At 38.9% G+C, this 19406-nt stretch overlaps 1 protein-coding gene across 3 annotated transcripts in view; it reads right to left on the reverse strand.

Moving 5' to 3' along the window:
* The window catches only part of tbc1d5 (TBC1 domain family, member 5), a 485913-nt gene that overhangs the window by 218744 nt on the left and 247763 nt on the right, over nucleotides 1-19406 (reverse strand). For all 3 annotated transcript variants that reach the window (XM_063044063.1, XM_063044064.1, XM_063044062.1), the window contains one exon: nucleotides 4883-4991. In XM_063044063.1, coding sequence (XP_062900133.1) covers nucleotides 4883-4991 — 109 coding nt within the window. The remainder of the gene's footprint in view (nucleotides 1-4882; nucleotides 4992-19406) is intronic.

The raw sequence follows: 19406 nt of genomic DNA on the forward strand, positions 1-19406 counted from the left end.
ATTCCTCAGTTGCGTGGAGCCAGGATGCCTGCTACATGGGCAACAGCTTGCTCTCCATATTGTGTATCAGGTAGACAGCTAGGATGCAATATACATGGTCAACCCCAATCTACAGAGAGTTTTACATTCAGCTACAATTGCTCTTTGCAAAATATGAGTGCTATCATCCTCTTACAGAAGCATCTTACAGAATTGCTGTCAGGAGATGTGGAAGTTTGGCAGAAGGGTGAAGCAGGCAAAAGTGGATAGAAAAACTACTCCTTTCTATTATCCACAAAACACTGTTGAATAGGACCGAGATGCAAGCAGATCGTTTCCAGGTTCCATCATTACAGTACCACCAGCATCTTCTCCCTCAATTCTACACCAATAACTAAAGCTTCTGAATTTATATATCTAAAACCAATATACAGGATGCAACCTCCTGCATTTGGACTTGTATCATAAAATAAAAAATAAAGAATTATTAAAGAATTGGTAGAATACAATCATAATAGCAGGGTTAAAGATTGAAGAGTTGCTCCAGAGCTTCTTATCATGGCAGTCACCTGAAATTACTTGTAAGACATCTTAAATCAGAACTGAAAAATATAGAGGCAGTCAATTGTATAATGTACAAACCGAACATGGAAGTTTACAGAAATTTACAATAGTGACATAATAAGCTTTGTGAACAATCTTTCAAGAAAGCAGTAAAGAAAGTAATTATGAAGTTCTCCATTTTCCTTTTATTATGTGCCTATCCAAGAGTCCCTTAAATAATGTATCTGTCTCCACCACCATCCCAGCAGAGTGTTCCACACACTTACCACTTGTTATTAAAAGCAAAACTACCTCCGACATTCCACCATACTTACTTCCAATCGCCTCAAAATTAGGCCCTCTCATATTAGCTATTACCACTCTGGACAAAGGCACTGGTGTCCATTCTATCAATTCGTCTTATCATCTTCATCAAATCACCCCTCATCCTCCTTTCCTCCAAACAGAAAACTCCTTGCTCACTCAACCTTTAATTTACCTTATGAACAGATTTTCCCCACCATTTCTTCAGCTGCACCAAAAATGACACTATAAGACTATAAGACATAGGAGCAGAATTAGGCCATTCAGCCTGTGGAGTCTGCTCCACCATTTCATCATGTCTGATCCCAGATTCCATTCAACCCTGTACACCTGTCCTCTCAGCATATCCCTTGATATCCCAAACAATCAGGAATCTATCAACACACATCAAAGTTGCTGGTGAACGCAGCAGGCCAAGCAGCATCTGTAGGAAGAGGTGCAGTCGACGTTTCAGGCCGAGACCCTTCGTCAGGACTAACATCTGCTTTAAACTTACCCACAAACATGACCCTACATCACAGTCTGTAGCAGAGCATTCCACAGATTCACCACTCTTTGGATAAAAAAATTCCTCCTTACTTCTGCTTTAAAAGGTAGTCCCTCAATTTTGAGGCTGAGATCTCTAGCTCTGCATTCTCCCTACCACAGCAAACATCTTCTCCACATCCACCCTATCAAGTCCTTTCAACATTCGGTAGGTTTCAATGAGATCCCCATGCATTCTTCTAAGTTCTAGTGAGTACAGGCCCAAAGCTGCCACTCGCTCTTCATATATTAACCCCTTCATTCTCGGAATCATCCTCATGAACCTCCTATGACAATACCTCCTTTTTGAGATAAGGGGCCCAAAACTGTTGACAATATTCCAAATGCAGCCTGACTAGTGGCTTATAAAGTTTCAGCATTACCTTCTCGGTTTTATATTCTAATCCCCTTGAAATAAGTGCCAACATTGCATTTGCCTTCTTTACCACAGACTCAACCTGTAAATGAACCTTCTGGAAATCTTGCACGAGGATTCCAAAGTCCATTTGCACTTTTGATGTTTGAATTTTCTTCCCATTTAGATAGCAGTCTGCACTACTATTTCTTTTAACAAAAAATATTATAACTTTCCCAACACTGTATTCCATCTGCCACTTTTTTTGCCCATTCTTCCAATATGTCTAAGTCCTCCTGCAATCGCATTGCTTCCTCAGCACTACCTACCCCTCCACCTAGCTTCGTATCATTGGCAAACTTTGCCACAAAGGCATCAATTCCACTATCTAAATCACTGATAAACAATGTGAAAAATAGCAGACCCAATACTGACCCCTAAGGAACACCACTGGCAGCCAACCAGAAAAGGCCCTCTTTATTCCCACTCGCTTCCTCCTACCTGTCAGCCATTCCTCTATCCATGCTAGCATAATTCCTGTAACACCAGAAGATTTTACCTTGTTAAGCAGCCTCATGTGAGGCACCTTATCAAATGCCTTCTGAAAATCTAAGTAAATTACATCCACTGCCTTTGCTTTCGTCCACCCTTCTTTTAACTTCCTAGAAGAATTGTAACAGATTTATCAGGCAAGATTTCCCTTTACAGAAACCATAATGACTTTGACTTATTTTATCATTCGTCTCCAAGTAGCCCAAAACCTTGTCCTTAGGAATGGACTTCAACACTTTCTTAACCACTGAGATTAAGCTAACTGGCCTATAATTTCCTCTCTTTTGTATCCCTCCCTTCTTAAGGAGTGCAGTGGCATTTGCAATTTTCTAGTCCTCAGGGACCATGCCAGAATCAAGTGATTCTTGAAATACCATAACCAATGCATCTGTTATCTCTTCAGCAATCTCTTTCAGGACTCTGGGACGTAGTCCATCAGGTCCAGGTGACTTATTCACCTTAAGACCTTTGAGTTTGCCTAGCATTTTTTCCTTTGTAACAGCAATGGCACTCACTCTTTCTCCCTGACACTCACAGATTTCTAGCATACAGCTAATGTATTCCACAGTAAAGACTGAAGCAAGGTATTTATTAAGTTCAACTGCCCTTTCTTTGTCCCCCATTACTACCCCACCAGCATCATTTTTCAGTGGTCAAATATTAACTCTCCCCTCCCTTTTATCTTTATATAACTGAAAAAGGTTTTGGTATTCTGCTTTATATTATCCGCTGGTTTGCCCTGATATTTAATCTTTTCTTTTCTTATAGCTTTTTTAGTTGCCTTTTGTTGGATTAAAAAAAAATCCCTTTATTCCACTGTGATACTAATACATCAGGCTTATGCTTCTCCCTCTCAAATTGCAGTATGAATTCAATCATATTATGATCACTGCCTCCTAAGGGTTCCTTTACATTAAGCTGACTAATAAAATCTGGGATATTTAACAACACCCAATCTAAGATAGCCTTTCCCTGAGTAGGCTGAAGCACAAGCTGCCCTAAAAACCATCTTGTAGGTCATTCAACAAATTCCCTATCTTGCGATCTGACACCAACCTGATTTTCCCAATCCCCTTGCATATTGAAGTCCCTCATTTCAGTTATTACATGCCATTTCCAGCTCTCTTTGCAATCTCAACCCACATCTTGGCTACTATTTGGAGGCCTATATATGATTCCCATAATGGTTTTTGCACCATTGCAGTTTCTTAACTCCACCCACAAAGATCCAACCTTCTCTGATCCGATGTCACCTCTTTCTAAAGATGAAATTACATCTCTTACCAATATAGCCACACCACCACCTATGCCTTGCTGTCTATCCTTTTGATACAAAGTATATCTTTTGATGTTAACCTCCCAATAATGACCTACTTTCAGCCACAACTCAGTGATGGCCACAACGTCATAGTGACCAATCTCTAATTGCACCATGAGTTTGTCCACCTTATTCTGAATGCTATGTGCATTTAAATACAGCACGTTCAGTCCTGCATTCTTCACCCTTATGAATTTTGCCTCTATGGTACAACTTAACTCTTTGCTCTGTCTGCAGTTGTACCCAATCATTGGCTTGTCCTTCCTTACATTCATAATACATATTACATCGTTCACTTGTAAACCTGCTGGCTGATCCTCAGCTCTGTCATACTGGTTCCCATCCCCTGCCATATTAGTTTGAAATGAATATGTTTGTGCTTTATTTGCACTGGAAATTTACACAAACCCATTAAGCCATGAAAACTCCCATTAATATTACTCTATCTAAATAAATATTTTTCTCCGAGGGGAATGCTTATACATAGCCAACATTTCTCCAGTTAAGTGCAACTTTAGGGTGATTGGAGCTATTTTGCAAACAGGGTTTCAACTTTCAGTAAATTTACTTCCTGAGTGACTCTCAAAAGTATTCATGCATACAACTTAAAAGTCAGTCCATAATATTACATGGCACAATTAACAACAATTCAACTTTGGACGCCAGTACCACTTGGATTTCTAGAAATGCATAGTTTTGAATAATGTTTCATCACATCCATTCTGCGCAAGGAAACTATCCAGTTTAAAGTCACTTTTGCACCATAACCCAAATACTTTCCCAAGTACTATTTTTAAATCCAAAGGATGTTTCTGTTACTATCATTCTTTCCAAATTTTACCATACTATGGATATATACACTTTGATGCAAATTCTCTTAAATCATTCTCTAATTACTCCAAATCTGAAACTCTCTATTCCTATTTAATCAAACTAAGAATCTTATTGTTTAATACAAATCAGTTAAATCTTTCCATGCCTTCTCCAGTCCAAAGAATGCAACCCTATGTCCTAAAAATGTTTTTTTTTAAATTAACATTTTCTCAATTCTGGGAGCACCCCCTCTATCCATTCACTAGTGCTAGCCCCAATGAGTGAACACTCTCTCACTGATAAAACAGCATTGCCCCTAAGAGCAGAGTTACTTCTGATATATATGGGGGAAAACCACTATATTTTGCATTTAAGCACAATAGATTTGACATTTTGCATCTGAAATATTAGCTATTTCCAAATGACTGGTAAAATCTTACCAACAAAATATTACAGAAGAAGTATTTATTTACCTTCCAACAAATGCTGCGAAATCTGCTGCTTCTCAGTTGTCCATTAATCCCCTTCAGTCTTATTCTTGCAAAGTAATTACTGTGTTCAAACAGGTCTTCCCATTCGTTGCTAAAATTTGAAAGGTGAAAAATATGTATAAAATATGCAATACCCGTTACAATTCTGCCTAGATTTATGCCAAGATTTATTTTTAAGAAATAGCAGTATTAATAGATCTCCATTCTCATTCTCTTAAACTGCACAATGCTGATTTGGCTCAGCACACAAAAACAACTAAGATTATTTGGATTTAGATTTTAAGCGTGAAGTATTTAAAAAAAAACGATTATTTATTTGAGGAGAAACTTTGATAAATAATTTTCTCTGTTGGATTATGTTGTACAGTAGCTGCTAACCTAACTTGCTGCATTAACTATTGGGATGGGAAGGAGTTACTATTTGGGGGATGTGGCTGGGTTGGGCAAAGGCATTGTGGGAGTTTTATTATACTGTTTTTCTATGCCGAACTGAATTACAATAACAAAATCTCATTCCGTTATTTATAAGGAAATATAACATTAGGAGAACCAACGTTAACATGGAGAATGCTTTAGCTTGACAACAAAATTCAATTTATACAACAACTTTAACATAGATGCTTCACCAAAATGTTAAAAGAGATATTCACACCAACATTATCAGACAAGCATAAGATAGCATTATTGAGCTTTGGAATAAGGGTGGCAGAGTAGGAATATAATGTTCATGCAAGAAAATAGGAGCAGGAGCAAGCCATCTTGCCCCGAAAAGCCTGCAATATGATCATGGCTGACTTGTCCTATGCCATAGATATACATTTGTATCTATCTTTGGCATATTATATATATATATATATACATACATACATACACACACACACACACACATATACAAGAATCCATTCTCAAGGATGAAAAAAACAGAATGATTCATCAACAAAGAGAAAGAAGAGGCAAAACACAGAACTGACCTGGTGAAAAGGGAAAGAAAAATCATTGGTGTAAATACACTCATCACACTATAACAAGCAGAAATGGAACAGAACAGAGGCAGTTTACTGGATGGATGACTATTTGACCATTCTTGTAAATTTGTGTAAAGGTGGAGAGACAGAGGACCATGACACGTTCACAAAGGATTTAGTAAATGATTAAGTGTATCACGGCGTAACATGCACTGAGTGAAAGGAGGATGTAAAGAATTCATTAGTATTATTATCGTTGATAATGACATATTCAAAAAAGTAGAGAGGGGAAAGGGAAATTCAATATGAGGTTTAATTAAACTATACTGTAGGTGTTCATCTGAAGGATGCAAGACTGATGAATTAGAACAAGCAGACAACAGCAACAGTTATTGTTGAGGAAAGAAAAGCGCTGGAATGGATGAGGAAGAAATTATTTGTTGATAATGTAAACGAATAGAATATAAAGCATATAGGGACTCATTGCTTTTGGATGTTCCTACACATTACAATACCACATGAAACCTTTGGTAAAATATCTTTAAGTACCCCTCCAACACTTAGCGACACTGGGGAATAAACATGTGCCTCATTATTATAGACTGAATACATTTTCCAATAGGAATCATTAGAAATTAATTTTCCTAATCAACTTTGGAAGAATTGGACCAGCACTATCTACCGGGATCTTTAATAATTAGGTATCATAGGAACACAGACTAGTTAAAGCACAGGAGATCCTTCAGCCCATCATGTTCATGCCAGCCATATTGCAGCAATTCTCCAGCTCACTCCCTATCCTCTAAACGAGTTTTTTTTCCTTGCAATTTTTTCTCAACCATATATTTATCAAATTTCCTCTTGAAAGCCTTAATATAATCTGACTCCACCACAGTTCGGACAGTTCAACCTGAAATGTCAACAATTCCTTTCCCAGCACAGACAATGCTTGACCTAGTGAGTTCTTCCAGCAGATTGTTTGTGTCCAGCTTCACTGTAAATGCAGTGTGTATATCAGATCCCAAACATACTATATGTAATAAAGAATTTTCCACAAGTTACTTCTAATTCCTTTTCCTTTTATTTTATACCTGAGACTTCTCCTCCTTCACGAATAGGAATAGCTCCTACTATCCACTCTGGGCCAATCTCTCATCATTTTATATGCTTCTATCTACAAAAGCAACATTTAAGAGAACTTAAGACAGACACATGAACAGGCATGGAATTGAGAGAGACCATGTGCTGGGAAGTCTGCAGGTTAAATTGGCATCTAGGTCAGCAGAGCCATTGTGGGCTGAAGCACCTGTCCCTATATGCTTTATATTCTATTAGATCTTCCCTCAGTACTCTTTTCTTCAAAGAAAACAGTCTGGTTTCTCTGATCTACTATTGTAACTGTAGTCCCTCTTCTCACGAGCCATTCTAATCATTTTAATAAATTGTTTCTGAACCCTCTCTAACACTTTAACAGTTTTCCTTCAATACGGCAACCAGAATTTAACACAATACTTCAGTTGAAATTGAACTACTATTTTATGAAGGTTCTGCATACCTTCCTGCTTTGTACTCTATTCATTCATACATAAGAACACAGCATAGAAACAGGCCCTTTGTCCAGATTAGTTTAACTAAGATCATAATATTTAGACCATAAGACCATAAGACAAAGGAGCAGAAGTAGGCCATTCAGCCCATCGTGTCTGCTCCATCATTTTATCATGAGCTGATCCATTTTATCCTATTTAGTCCCACTGCCCCGCCTTCTCACCATAACCCTTGATGCCCTGGCTACTCAGATAGCTATCAATCTCTGCCTTAAAGACACCCAATGACTTGGCCTCCACTGCTGCCCGTGGCAACAAATTCCATAGATTCACCACCCTCTGACTAAAAAAATTTTTTCGCATTTCTGTTCTGAAAGGGCGCCCTTCAATCCTGAAGTCATGCCCTCTCGTATTAGACTCCCCCATCATGGGAAACAACTTTGCCACATCCACTCTGTCCATGCCTTTTAATATTTGCTTGTGTTTGGCCCATATCAGCTTACCTATTCAATGGTTATTTTTTAAACACTGCAGTTTTACCTATCCCTGTCACCTCCTCTGGCATCTTATTTCATAAATCCCCCAACCTTTGTCTAGAAACTTGCCCCTCAGATCCTCTTTAAATTTTTGCCCTCTCACCTTAAACCCATGCCCTTTAATTTTATTCTTCTTGACCTTATGAAAAACTATTAACTATGTACCCTATAAATGCCCCTCACATTTTCTAAGCCTCAACATTTTCATCCCTCAGCCTTCTTTACTCCAGTCTATCTACTCTCTCTCTCCTTATAACTCACGTCTTCCAGCCCACACACCACTTCTAACTAAATCACATCCTTTCTATGAAGTGGCAACAAAACTACAAATTATACTCCAAATGTGGTCTAAGCAATGATTTGTACAACTGTAATAGCTCTTATACTCAATTCTGTAAGGCAAGCATGCCATACATCATTTTAACCATCTTGTCTACCATTTTCCCTGAGGGAAGCTTTAGTGACCTGGTGAACCATAGCAACAAGGAAACTTGTGGTAGATCCATTAGTTAAGATCACCGTTTGCATGCCATAAGGTAGCAGAAGCAAAGCGCAAACTTCAGCAGGCGGCCAAATTTGAGTGAGATGCGACACAGTCCATCTTGACTGACAGTGCTAAGGCGCTTGCAAGGTCAAAATTAATTGTATACAGTGGTCCTTGCTGGGAAGAAGAAGATCTGCAAGGAGACCTGTGAAATGTTTTAATAGGGACTATATTCAATGTGAATATGAATGCAATTCCTCTCTGCTAAGTTCTAGAATTCGAGTAGGGATAGTGTCTTTCTTGTTTTTTTTCCCAGTTTGCATGTAGTTTTTCACTTCTCATCAATTTGGGGACATCTTCTGAAAATAAAGATTCTGCTCTCACACATTTCTATTTGCATGGGAGCACAGGGCATGAACAAATGAATCGTTTCCAGTCCAAAGCTCCCTTTAAAGAGCAATACTACTTGCCAGCTGATTTAGCACCAAATGCTAGCCGTGGCCTTTAAAAAGTCATTCTTCATTCTAGCGTTTTTCTCCTTACGAAAATATATTCACCATATGTAACATGGAAGTTCCTGCTTCTGGGATGATGTTCACTGATGTACATAATGATATCTGTGTTTAGAAATCAGTTGACCATTAAGTAAATGAAACCTTTTTCTTCACACATAGGCCATAATGTTGACATGAAGAAACCTGATGCTCAGATGGATACCATATGTGATTTTTTTGCACTTCACGGAATTGCCAAAGGCCTACCCAGCTGATGCATTCTTTCCATGGGGAATGTGATGAATGTGTTGCCCTTTGGAAACATGGTACATGTCATTCACTCAACACATTGCAGATGTATACCATGGCACATGTCCCTAGGATGGCTTGAAAGAATCCAGTAGCATGAAAGCTTTATGCTATGGTGACCTTCACTTCTACATAAAAAATAGTGTTCCAAATGTTTTCTGCAGAACATATTGTGCTGAAAAAATACGACGAGACATGTTCTGACACATCCAGATACTAGCATATTTTAATGCATTTTTATTTGTGGCTCTCAGTAATTCCTGTTTATCTTCGAAACAATCTGGGTCAATCCTGATCCACTACATGTGCAGCAGACTAAAACTGCTAACCAGCTTTGATAACTCTGTTTGTGGAAATTAAATATGCAATTGACAAAGGTAATTAGTATAGCAATAAGGCTTAGTTCCAAAAAATCAGTTCTGAGTAAAATCATGAATGCAGCTAACAAAATAAAGCAATACTGATCAGAAATCATTTGTTTTTTGATCATTATTCTAAATTGCTTGGATCAACTAAACTTCAGATCAATCAGATAAAAAGACAGCCATGCAGTCCATTTACAATTGAAGCAAGAAATCTACACTGATCAAAGTATTATGAACAAGGATTACAATGACATAAATATGGGTTAAATTTTGTGACAAGTTTCTAGCTGGGCAAATAGAATGCAAAAAGTAAAGAAACACTGGAATTCTCTCCTACAGAGTGTTATGGAGAATAGATTATTGGAAATACTTAAAGTCATAGTCATAGTCATAATTTATTAATCCCGGGGGAAATTGGTAAAGAAGAGATAAATAACTTTTTTTTTTATCATAAACTGGCACAGAAAATGAGTTGAGATCTGAGGATATGATCATACCTGAATGAGGGCAGATTTGAACATGCTGGTGGCCGACTCCTGCTCCTATTTTCTTGTCTTCTAATTTCCCAACCAGAAAAAGTACACTATTGTCTAAATAAATGCAACTATGATTACTTAAACTCTTCTATTTTCATTCAGGATTTTCTTTATATTTTCATTAAAAATGTCACATTACCTAGATTAGTATGTCCGTTTATCAACTATAATGATTATTTATATAGGAAGTTACTAATGAAAAGTGAAGCTCCAGGCCTCCAGTGGAGTCGGACTCACAGATATTGGGCCTTCAACTTTGCTAGAGGACTCAGAGTGACTCACTGACCCAGGCTTTAGCCATTGGGCCTTAACTTTTGAAATTCTAATTGGCTTTCCATTTTGAATCTTCAGTATTAAACCCAAGACTCACTGATGAATGAGGATTCCGAACTCCAGGTTTTGAACTCCGGACTCAACAATGCTGGGACGCTGAACACTAGGCCTCAAACTCAGGTCTTACTGACTTGTGTACTTTGGAGGGTCATTGGTCCTTTTGCCTCTTGCCTGCATGGGATCCCAGAACCCGCTGATGCCTCGCTGACATTGGGGTGCAGTCATCCTCGCTGATCTGCTGGCCCATCATCTGTCCACGGAACAACATCTGAGTCACAACCTCAATGGAGACTGCACCTCGGCGCCATCTTGATGGGGAGGCCTATAGCATAATCCCATCATAGTGATTACACCTTTTTTATTCTTAATCTGATCTATATTACCTTACTGCATGAATCCTAAAAGATGTCCTCTCTAAGTGCTGCTGTGATCACCAGTGCAACTGTCCTACTTCTTTTATTCTCCTCTTCTTTTATTTGAAACCTTATAATCCTGAGCTTCCAGCCACACCCTTCTCTCAATGAAGTTTCTCTAATGGCAACAGCATCATTGATTCATATATTAATCCAGGCTCTAACTTAATTGTCCTCTGCATCACCTATAATAGTCCTTGCACTGAAATAAATATACTTCAACCATGAGCTCCATCCTATTCATTTGCCTGACCTTGCCTTAAAGTTCTCAAATTAAAATTCCTCTTTTGTCAACAAGCCTTTTTTTTTGTAGAAACAAAATAATATTACACAGTTTGCAATTCAACAGGTGCCTGGTTCATGAAGTAGTTAGCAAAACTCCAAATTCTACAGTGTTAAATGCTGTAGGTTTCATGAATGACTGAAGCCTGAAACTGTAAAACTTTCTTTGGCTGCACCATAATCAAAGCCACTTAAAATCATAACCATTTGAGGACTGAATTTACCAAAATAATTCATTTCCAGCTGTTCAATGAATGCATTTTAAATAGCAATAAGAAAGTAACTATGTATTCAATGTTAAAAACGCAAACAGGAATTCTGCAGATGCTGGAAATTCAAGCAACTTTGATGTGTGTTGCATGTATTCAATGTTAACCAATTACACGTTTGCCCCGCCATCCGAAGGTAGAGCGTTCCTAGGAAACAGTTCGTAAGCCGGAATGTCGTAAAGCAAAGAAGCAGTTACCATTTATTTATATGGGAAAAATTTGTGAGCACTCGCAGACCCAAAGAGTAACCTACCAAATCATGCCAAATAACACATAAGACCTAAAATAACAGTAACATATAGTAAAAGCAGGAAAGATATGATAAATGCACAGCCTATATAAAGTAGAAGTACTTTTCTACAAACATTGCCGCACTATTCTCCGTAGCAAATATCTCACACAAGTGCTCTCAGCAGCAACACTCTCTCTAGTAAACTTTAAGCTATGAAGCTGCGAAATCATACCAAATAACACATAAAAATACACAGCCTATATGAAGTAGAAATAATGTATGTACAGTGTAGTATCATTTACCAGAATCGGGAAGGCAGCGTCAAGCACACTGATGATGGTGTGTTAGGCTGAGTCGTCGGAGGTCGGGGTGGTGCAGTGGTCCCCAACCTCCACGCCGCCAACCAATACCAATCGGTGAAGAATGCAGTGGTGCAGCTGTAGCCAGGACGCACCCAGCAGGGGACACCTGTATCACTTTTTGTGTACCGTTTAAGTACTTCTTTCAGAGAATTCAGTAGCTCAAGAGCTCTTCTTTGTGGACTGAACACATACTTTAATGATATAGATTCACTCAAGTTACATTAGATAGGGCAACAATTTCCATGGACCACATGTGTAGGTTCAGCACTAACTGAAACAGTCTATTTCCTTATTGATAGGAGGCAGCCTTTCATTTTTAGCTCTGAATTAAGTTAATTAATAGAAACAAATTGTTCACATTAATTAAGAAGTAAAGCAGTTGACAGAGCAAAAGGTCTAATTTAAAGGTCATTAACATGGAAGTATGACGTTATTTCTCTCTCCAAGCTGCTACTTGACCTACTGAGTATTTCTAGCATTTTCCAAATTTATTTTCTGGTTACTATCAATGTCCATAAATGATAAGTGATATCATTTCCCAACCTTTTTTATACTACGCACCAATACCATGAAGCAAGGAGTCCATGGACCCCAGGTTGGGAACCCCTGATTTAGAGTATCTATTGAAATTTTAGTTAGCTTTATCTTGAGTAGCAATATGCAGAAATACAAGCATATTAAATTGTTAAATTGTGTATCAAATACACAATGTATTCCTTAGAAATGTAGTGTGTTTAACATCAGATGTGTCTACATTTTGCAAAGGAGTTCTTCTAGCTAGTGATTTAGTGAATCATGAAAAATGAAATAAGCTGGCTGTATCATGCTGGGAAACTAATGTTAATCATGCATGTTGTCATTAATATGCGAGCTGGCCACTAACATCAGCAGATTTCACTGTTCATAGCAAATCTCCAAAACGTGGTGGTCAATGTATGCTACTCCACCATATGCTTTAAGTGGATGATTTCATATTGAGCTTCAGTGTATTTTTAAAACTTTGCCAGGGTTTCAAATTTATTTGAACTCACCTCTGAATGTTAGAACTGGAATTTGAAAGCTTAAGCATGTTTTTTTCAAAGATATGATAAATATCACCTTTGAAAATCTGTCATCTGAATTTCTTTTGTCTAGGCTGAATCATCACACCAGATATTGTTAACTCACAACGATAAATGGGGGAGTTGTAAGGCTAAAGGGATATTTAAGCATAACATAAAGTAGGACTAGTTTCCCGGATGGTTTGCAATGATAGTTGCATCTGGGGTAATATAACTGAATTTTCTCCTGTAATGCTCCAAATTTTAACAGGAAAGGAATTCCGAAGATTCATCACCCTTGGCATTAATAAGTTTCTCTTCAATACAGTCATAACTAGCCTTGTACTGAATTGTTTACTCCCAGTGGAAACAACATACCTGCATTCAGACAGTGGAGCCTTGTAAGAATTTTGAAAGTTTTAGTAAAATCTCCTCTTATTGTAAACACTAGAGATAGAACTCCTAGAAATTAGGCCAAACCGATCTCTCCTCAAATGGGAAAAAAAGCCACAATGCACTCCCTCACAGTAAATATATTCATGTGTGTTAGGTAAGAGTACAAAAGCTGTACACAATCTTCCAAGTGCAGTCTTACCATGGCCCTGTATAAATGAAGTAAGACATCTATCTTCCTGTAATCACATGCTCTTATAATAAGGACCAACATATCATTTGTCTTCCTAATTGCTTGCTGCACTTACTTGACTTCCAGTGTGCAGAACATCAAAATCCTTTTGAATATCAATAACTCCTAACCACTTACCATTACAAAAAAAAAAGCTTCCCTTTTCTAAAGCGGACGCTGACATTTTTCCACATTGTACTGCAAATTCCAAAATTTTACCAAATATTCTATATCCCCCTTTAAGTTTCTTGATACCTTCTTCCTATATGGAAACTCAGCTAGTTTTGAACACACAGGGAAATTGAAATTATAACATCTAGACCCCTAAGTAAAACTACTGATGTACATCATCAGTCTACAAGAAGGGTCAGAGCCGTCTCTATTTCCTGAGGAGACTGAGGTCCTTTAACATCTGCCGGACGATGCTGAGGATGTTCTACGAGTCTGTGGTGGCCAGTGCTATCATGTTTGCTGTTGTGTGCTGGGGCAGCAGGCTGAGGGTAGCAGACACCAACAGAATCAACAAACTCATTCGTAAGGCCAGTGATGATGTGGGGATGGAACTGGACTCTCTGACGGTGGTGTGTGAAAAGAGGATGCTGTCCAAGTTGCATGCCATCTTGGACAATGTCTCCCATCCACTACATAATGTACTGGGCGGGCACAGGAGTACTTTCAGCCAGAGACTCATTCCACCGAGATGCAACACAGAGCGTCATAGGAAGTCATTCCTGCTTGTGGCCATCAAACTTTACAACTCCTCCCTTGGAGGGTCAGACACCCTGAGCCAGTAGGCTGGTCCTGGACTTATTTCCTGGCATAATTTACATATTACTATTTAACTATTTATGGTTTTATTACTATTTATTATTTATGGTGCAACTGTAATGAAAACCAATTTCCCCCGGGATCAATAAAGTATGACTATGACTATGACTATAACCGGGTAGAGCCACCGATCCTGCAGGACCCAAGTAGTCTCAGCCTATCAGCCCAAGAAAGGTAACTTATTCCCACCCTTTACTCTCTATTCATTATCAATCCATATAGCATATTATCTCCAGCTCCATATGTTCTAATCTTTTAGACCAATCTCTCGTGGGGCTTCAGGAAAAGTCCTCTGATAATTGAAATAAACCACCTCCACAAGTTCTCTCTTGTCCATTCCACCAGCCACACACTCACAATTCTCTGAGATAACTAAAATATGATTCTTCCTCTTGTAAATCCATAATGACTCTGCTCAATCCTATATAAACAAAACGTCAGCTGCTGATGACATCCAAAGTTTGATTGCAACCTTCCCATTTTTTGTTACTTATCTATTTAATACTGTTTTTCTATTACTGTCTTGTTTTTATCTACCGCTTTATTTAATTGCCTGAGAGGAAGCCAAACAGAGTTTCATAGTACCTATGTATAATGACAATAAAGATCATTCAATTCAATTCAATTACCATTTAATACATCTGGCTGATGATAAAGGAATAGAACCAATTCTAGGCTGAGGCAAGTGGTAACAACCGGAGAAGTCAGTCATAGATTATTAAGATAAAGGTTACTTTCAAAGTTATACAACAATGGAATAAATGCAATAGAGATTAGTTTAGTCAAATCCTGCACTATAATCATGGCATTTTTGTTGTTCCTGCTTTACTTCACAATTACCTCCAAAAGTGAAACTCCTGCTAAGTTCTTCTGTACATAGACAGAATTGCTACATAGTATGGCATGTAAGAAATGGGGAATAAGTGAGCACAATTTGTTCAGTTTAAAGTGGTGGAACCTTCACAAAAACTAGTTTGTGCCTTTATACAAAGGATGAACAAATAATAACTTTCAAAGTTCAAAGTTAAGAGCAAATTTATTATCAAGTACATATAACAGGAGGAGAGATGGCGCCGCGACGGCAGCGCGCGCGGCCTCTCTGGTGATGAATATCTGTTATCTGTCAAGTAGGGGACCGTGCACAATTCTAATTTGATGTGAGAGTACGGAGGAACATCTGGAAAACTTCTGAAATGCCTGCTTCGCTGCCACTGCTACTGTGTGTTAACTGGAACCTCCAGAGCAGAAGGCCCCGAATCCTCGGCTTTGCTTGTTTCAGCGGCCGGGGCGAGGTCGAAGGCGCTCGGCAGAGGATGGCCCTCGGGAGGCTGTATCGGAGGGGCTGGTCGGAGGCTCGAAGTCTTCGGACGGATGGACTCAGTGTCGGCTATGGTTGGCTGCTTCCAAGGCATTGGCAAGTTGACGGTGCCTGGAGGTTTATGGCAGGGAGTTTCTCCCTTTTGCCACCTGCTATCGGGGACTCGGGGACATTGAGACTTTTTTTTACTGTGCCCATGGTTTGTTCTTCAGCAAATTATGGTATTGCTTTGCACTGCTGTAACTATATGTTATAATTATGTGGTTCTGTCAGTGTTAGTCTTTGCTTTGTCCTGTTTTCTGTGATATCACTCTGGAGAAACATTGTATCATTTCTTAATGCATCTATGCATTTCTAAATGACAATAAAAGAGGACTGAGTGTTCTCATAATCTAATCTAATCTAATATATGTCACGATATACAATTCATTGTCTTGCAGGTATACTCAATAAATTCACAGAATAATAACCATAACAAATCAATGAAAGACCACACCAGCCTGGGTGTCCAACCAATGTACAAAGAACACCAAAGAAAATAAATTGTGCAAATACAAAGATAAAGAAATAATAATAAGTAAATAAGCAATAAATATCGAGGAACAAAAAGAAGAGTGAGTCCATAGATTGTGAAAACATTTCAATGATGTGGCAAGTGAAGTTCAGAGAAGCTATTCTACTAGTTCAAGAGCCAGATGTTAAGGGGTAATAACTGTTCCTGCACCCGATTCTGAGGCTTCTATACCTTCTTCCAGCAGCGAGAAGAGGGCATGTCCTAGCTGGTGGGGATCCCTGATGATGGATGCTGGTTTCCTGCGACTGCATTCTGTGTAGGCATGCTCATGGTTGGGAGGGATTTCCTGTGATAGACAGGGCCATATCCACTACTTTTTTGTACAATTTCCATTCAAAGGCATTGGAGTTTCCATACCATGCCATGATGTAACCAGTCAATATACTCTTCACTGCACATCTATAGAAGTTTGTCAAAGTTTCAGATGTCATGCCAAATCTTTGCAAATGCTCAAGGAGTATCACATATAGATTTCAATGGAACAAAATGAACCAAAGAGTTTTAATGGAGGATTAAGCATCAAAATTTGACAGTGAAACAATCAGGTGTTTGGATAGGTGACCATATGCTGGCTTAAAAAAGACAGATTTCAAGGAGAATCAGAATCAGGTTTTATATCATCTGCATATGTTGTGAAACTTGTTGTCTGCAGAAGCAGTAGAATGCAATACATAGAGAAAAAACTGTGAATTAGAGTAAATATTTATTTATAGGCATCCATTAGTGTCATGAGACCATGGATTTGCACCTTGGAAGTTTTCCAGGGTGCAGGCCTGGGCAAGGTTGTATGGAAGACCAGCAGTTGCCCATGCTGCAACTCTCCCCTCTCCACGACACCGATGTTGTCCAAGGGAAGGGCATTAGGACCCATACAGCTTGGCACCGGTGTCGTCGCAGAGCAATGTGTGGTTAAGTGCCTTGCTCAAGGACACACACGCTGCCTCAGCCAAGGCTCCAACTAGCGACCTTCAAATCACTAGACAAATGCCTTAACCACTTGGAAAAGCGCCACTAGGGTAAATATAAAATAGTGAAATTAAATAAGTAGTGCAAAATTTTTTTAAGAAGTAGTGAGGTAGTGTTCAATAGTTCAACGCTCATTCAGAAATCAGATGGCAATGGGATAGAAGCTGTTCCTGAATCATTGAGTGTGTGCCTTCAAGCTCCTGTACTTCCTTCCTGAACTTCCTTCCATTGAGAACAGGGCATGTGCTGGGTGCTGGGGGTTTCTTAATGATGGATGCATCGCTCCTTGGAGATGTTGTGAATACTATGGACACCAGTGCCAATGATGGAGTTGATAAAGTTTACAACTCTTTGTAGCTTACCTTGATCCCGTGCAGTAGCAGCCCCCCACCCACACCAGAGAATGATACAGCCAGTTAGAATGCTCTCCATGGTACATCTGTAGAAATTTGTGAGTGTCTTTGGTGACATACCAAATCTCCTGAAACTCCTAATGGAATATAGCCGCAGATGTGCCTTCTTTGCAGCTACATCGATATAATCGGTGCAGGATAGATCCTCAGAGAGTTGTAAACTGAGAAATGAAATGATGAAGCGTAATGCATAAGCACTTGAAAGTTAGATCAATGATGAGGGAGTGATTAAAATTGGAGGATGGCAAGATGTGGAAAAGTTCAGAATTCATAATGGATTGTAGGGCCAGATGAAGCTCGAAATGAAGCAAAGTAGGCTGCAGAAGTGGGCAAGTTTATTTTAAATTTATATTAATTTATGAAAAAACAAAGCATCTTTATTTTTGAATGGTACTTCTTTTGTTACCAAGTTTTATAAATTTCAAGATCTGGAGGATTTCTACCAACTAGAAATAAAACTATTATCTGGTTATTCCATTACATTTAATTTTGTGCATTTCTCAAGTAGTTTATCAGAATGATCGTATGCATGTCAGACTGTGCTCAGTTACAATAACTGTCAATAAATAGTTCTCTTCCAACATTTCAGAGTTTAGTTCACCAGGGATGAATCTTGAAAACAACATTCTTCAGTTATTTTGGCAAGACTCAACCATGAAATAATTTATGTCCCTTCTTTATACATACAGGCCATAATTCAAGTGTGAATAATTTTTGATTAACTTGATATTTTCAACAATATTTCTGTCATATTTTAAGATCTACTTAAAATACTAGCTGTAAAGATAGTAATTTGTAAAATAAATTTCTATATATCCTCTTCTGCAAATCCACTTTTAGGATGAAGTGTCTGGCGGGAGCAGGAGCAGCACAACGCGCAGGTGTCCAACCTGCTGAGACGAAGGAGGGGCCAGGACTGGAGTCACCCCATAGTGCCCGGAACCTCCAAGTGTTGCAAACTAATTCCTCTAACAACAAGTCCAACAGAAGGCGGATCAAATGGCCTGCAGCTAACATGACTTCACTGTGGAAGCAATTTGAATAAGATGTCAACCAAATTCTGGAGGCAATAGCGAAGGGAGAGGTCGATAGGAAGCTACAAGCCATGCAGCAACTGTCAGCAGGCTGGATGGAGAGCAAGGTGTCTCTCAGTGGAGGTTGATTGTAGGGGATTCGCAGTCATTCCTTAGCTATAGCCTTCAGCAAATTGGGCATTGAGGGAGAGAGGAAGAGGAGAGCCATCCGCAGTACCACCGATGCGGCAGAGAGGGCCTCAAGATGGCTATGGCTCAAAAGAGGGAAGTCATGGAGTCATAAGTACACAAGCTGGGGTCTGATCAGCCCTGGCTGGGTCACCTGGAGGAGGGTGTATGATGTTGAAAGACCCGAAACACCCGATGATTCCAGGAACATCACTGAAGATGTGTCCAGAAGCATCAGTAGATGTACGTACACAGAAATAGCAAATCTCTCATGTCCAGTTCAATAGGAAATTATAACAAATTCCTCAGCAAGCTCAATGCGAAATTGCAACATTTGGTTTGAATTTAACAACAGACTATAGAGAGAAAAATAATGTGTCTGAATTTCTTATTAAAGACAAGAGAAAAGGCAA

The sequence above is a fragment of the Mobula hypostoma genome, chromosome 3 (assembly GCF_963921235.1).
Source record: "Mobula hypostoma chromosome 3, sMobHyp1.1, whole genome shotgun sequence".
Taxonomy (NCBI): domain Eukaryota; kingdom Metazoa; phylum Chordata; class Chondrichthyes; order Myliobatiformes; family Myliobatidae; genus Mobula; species Mobula hypostoma.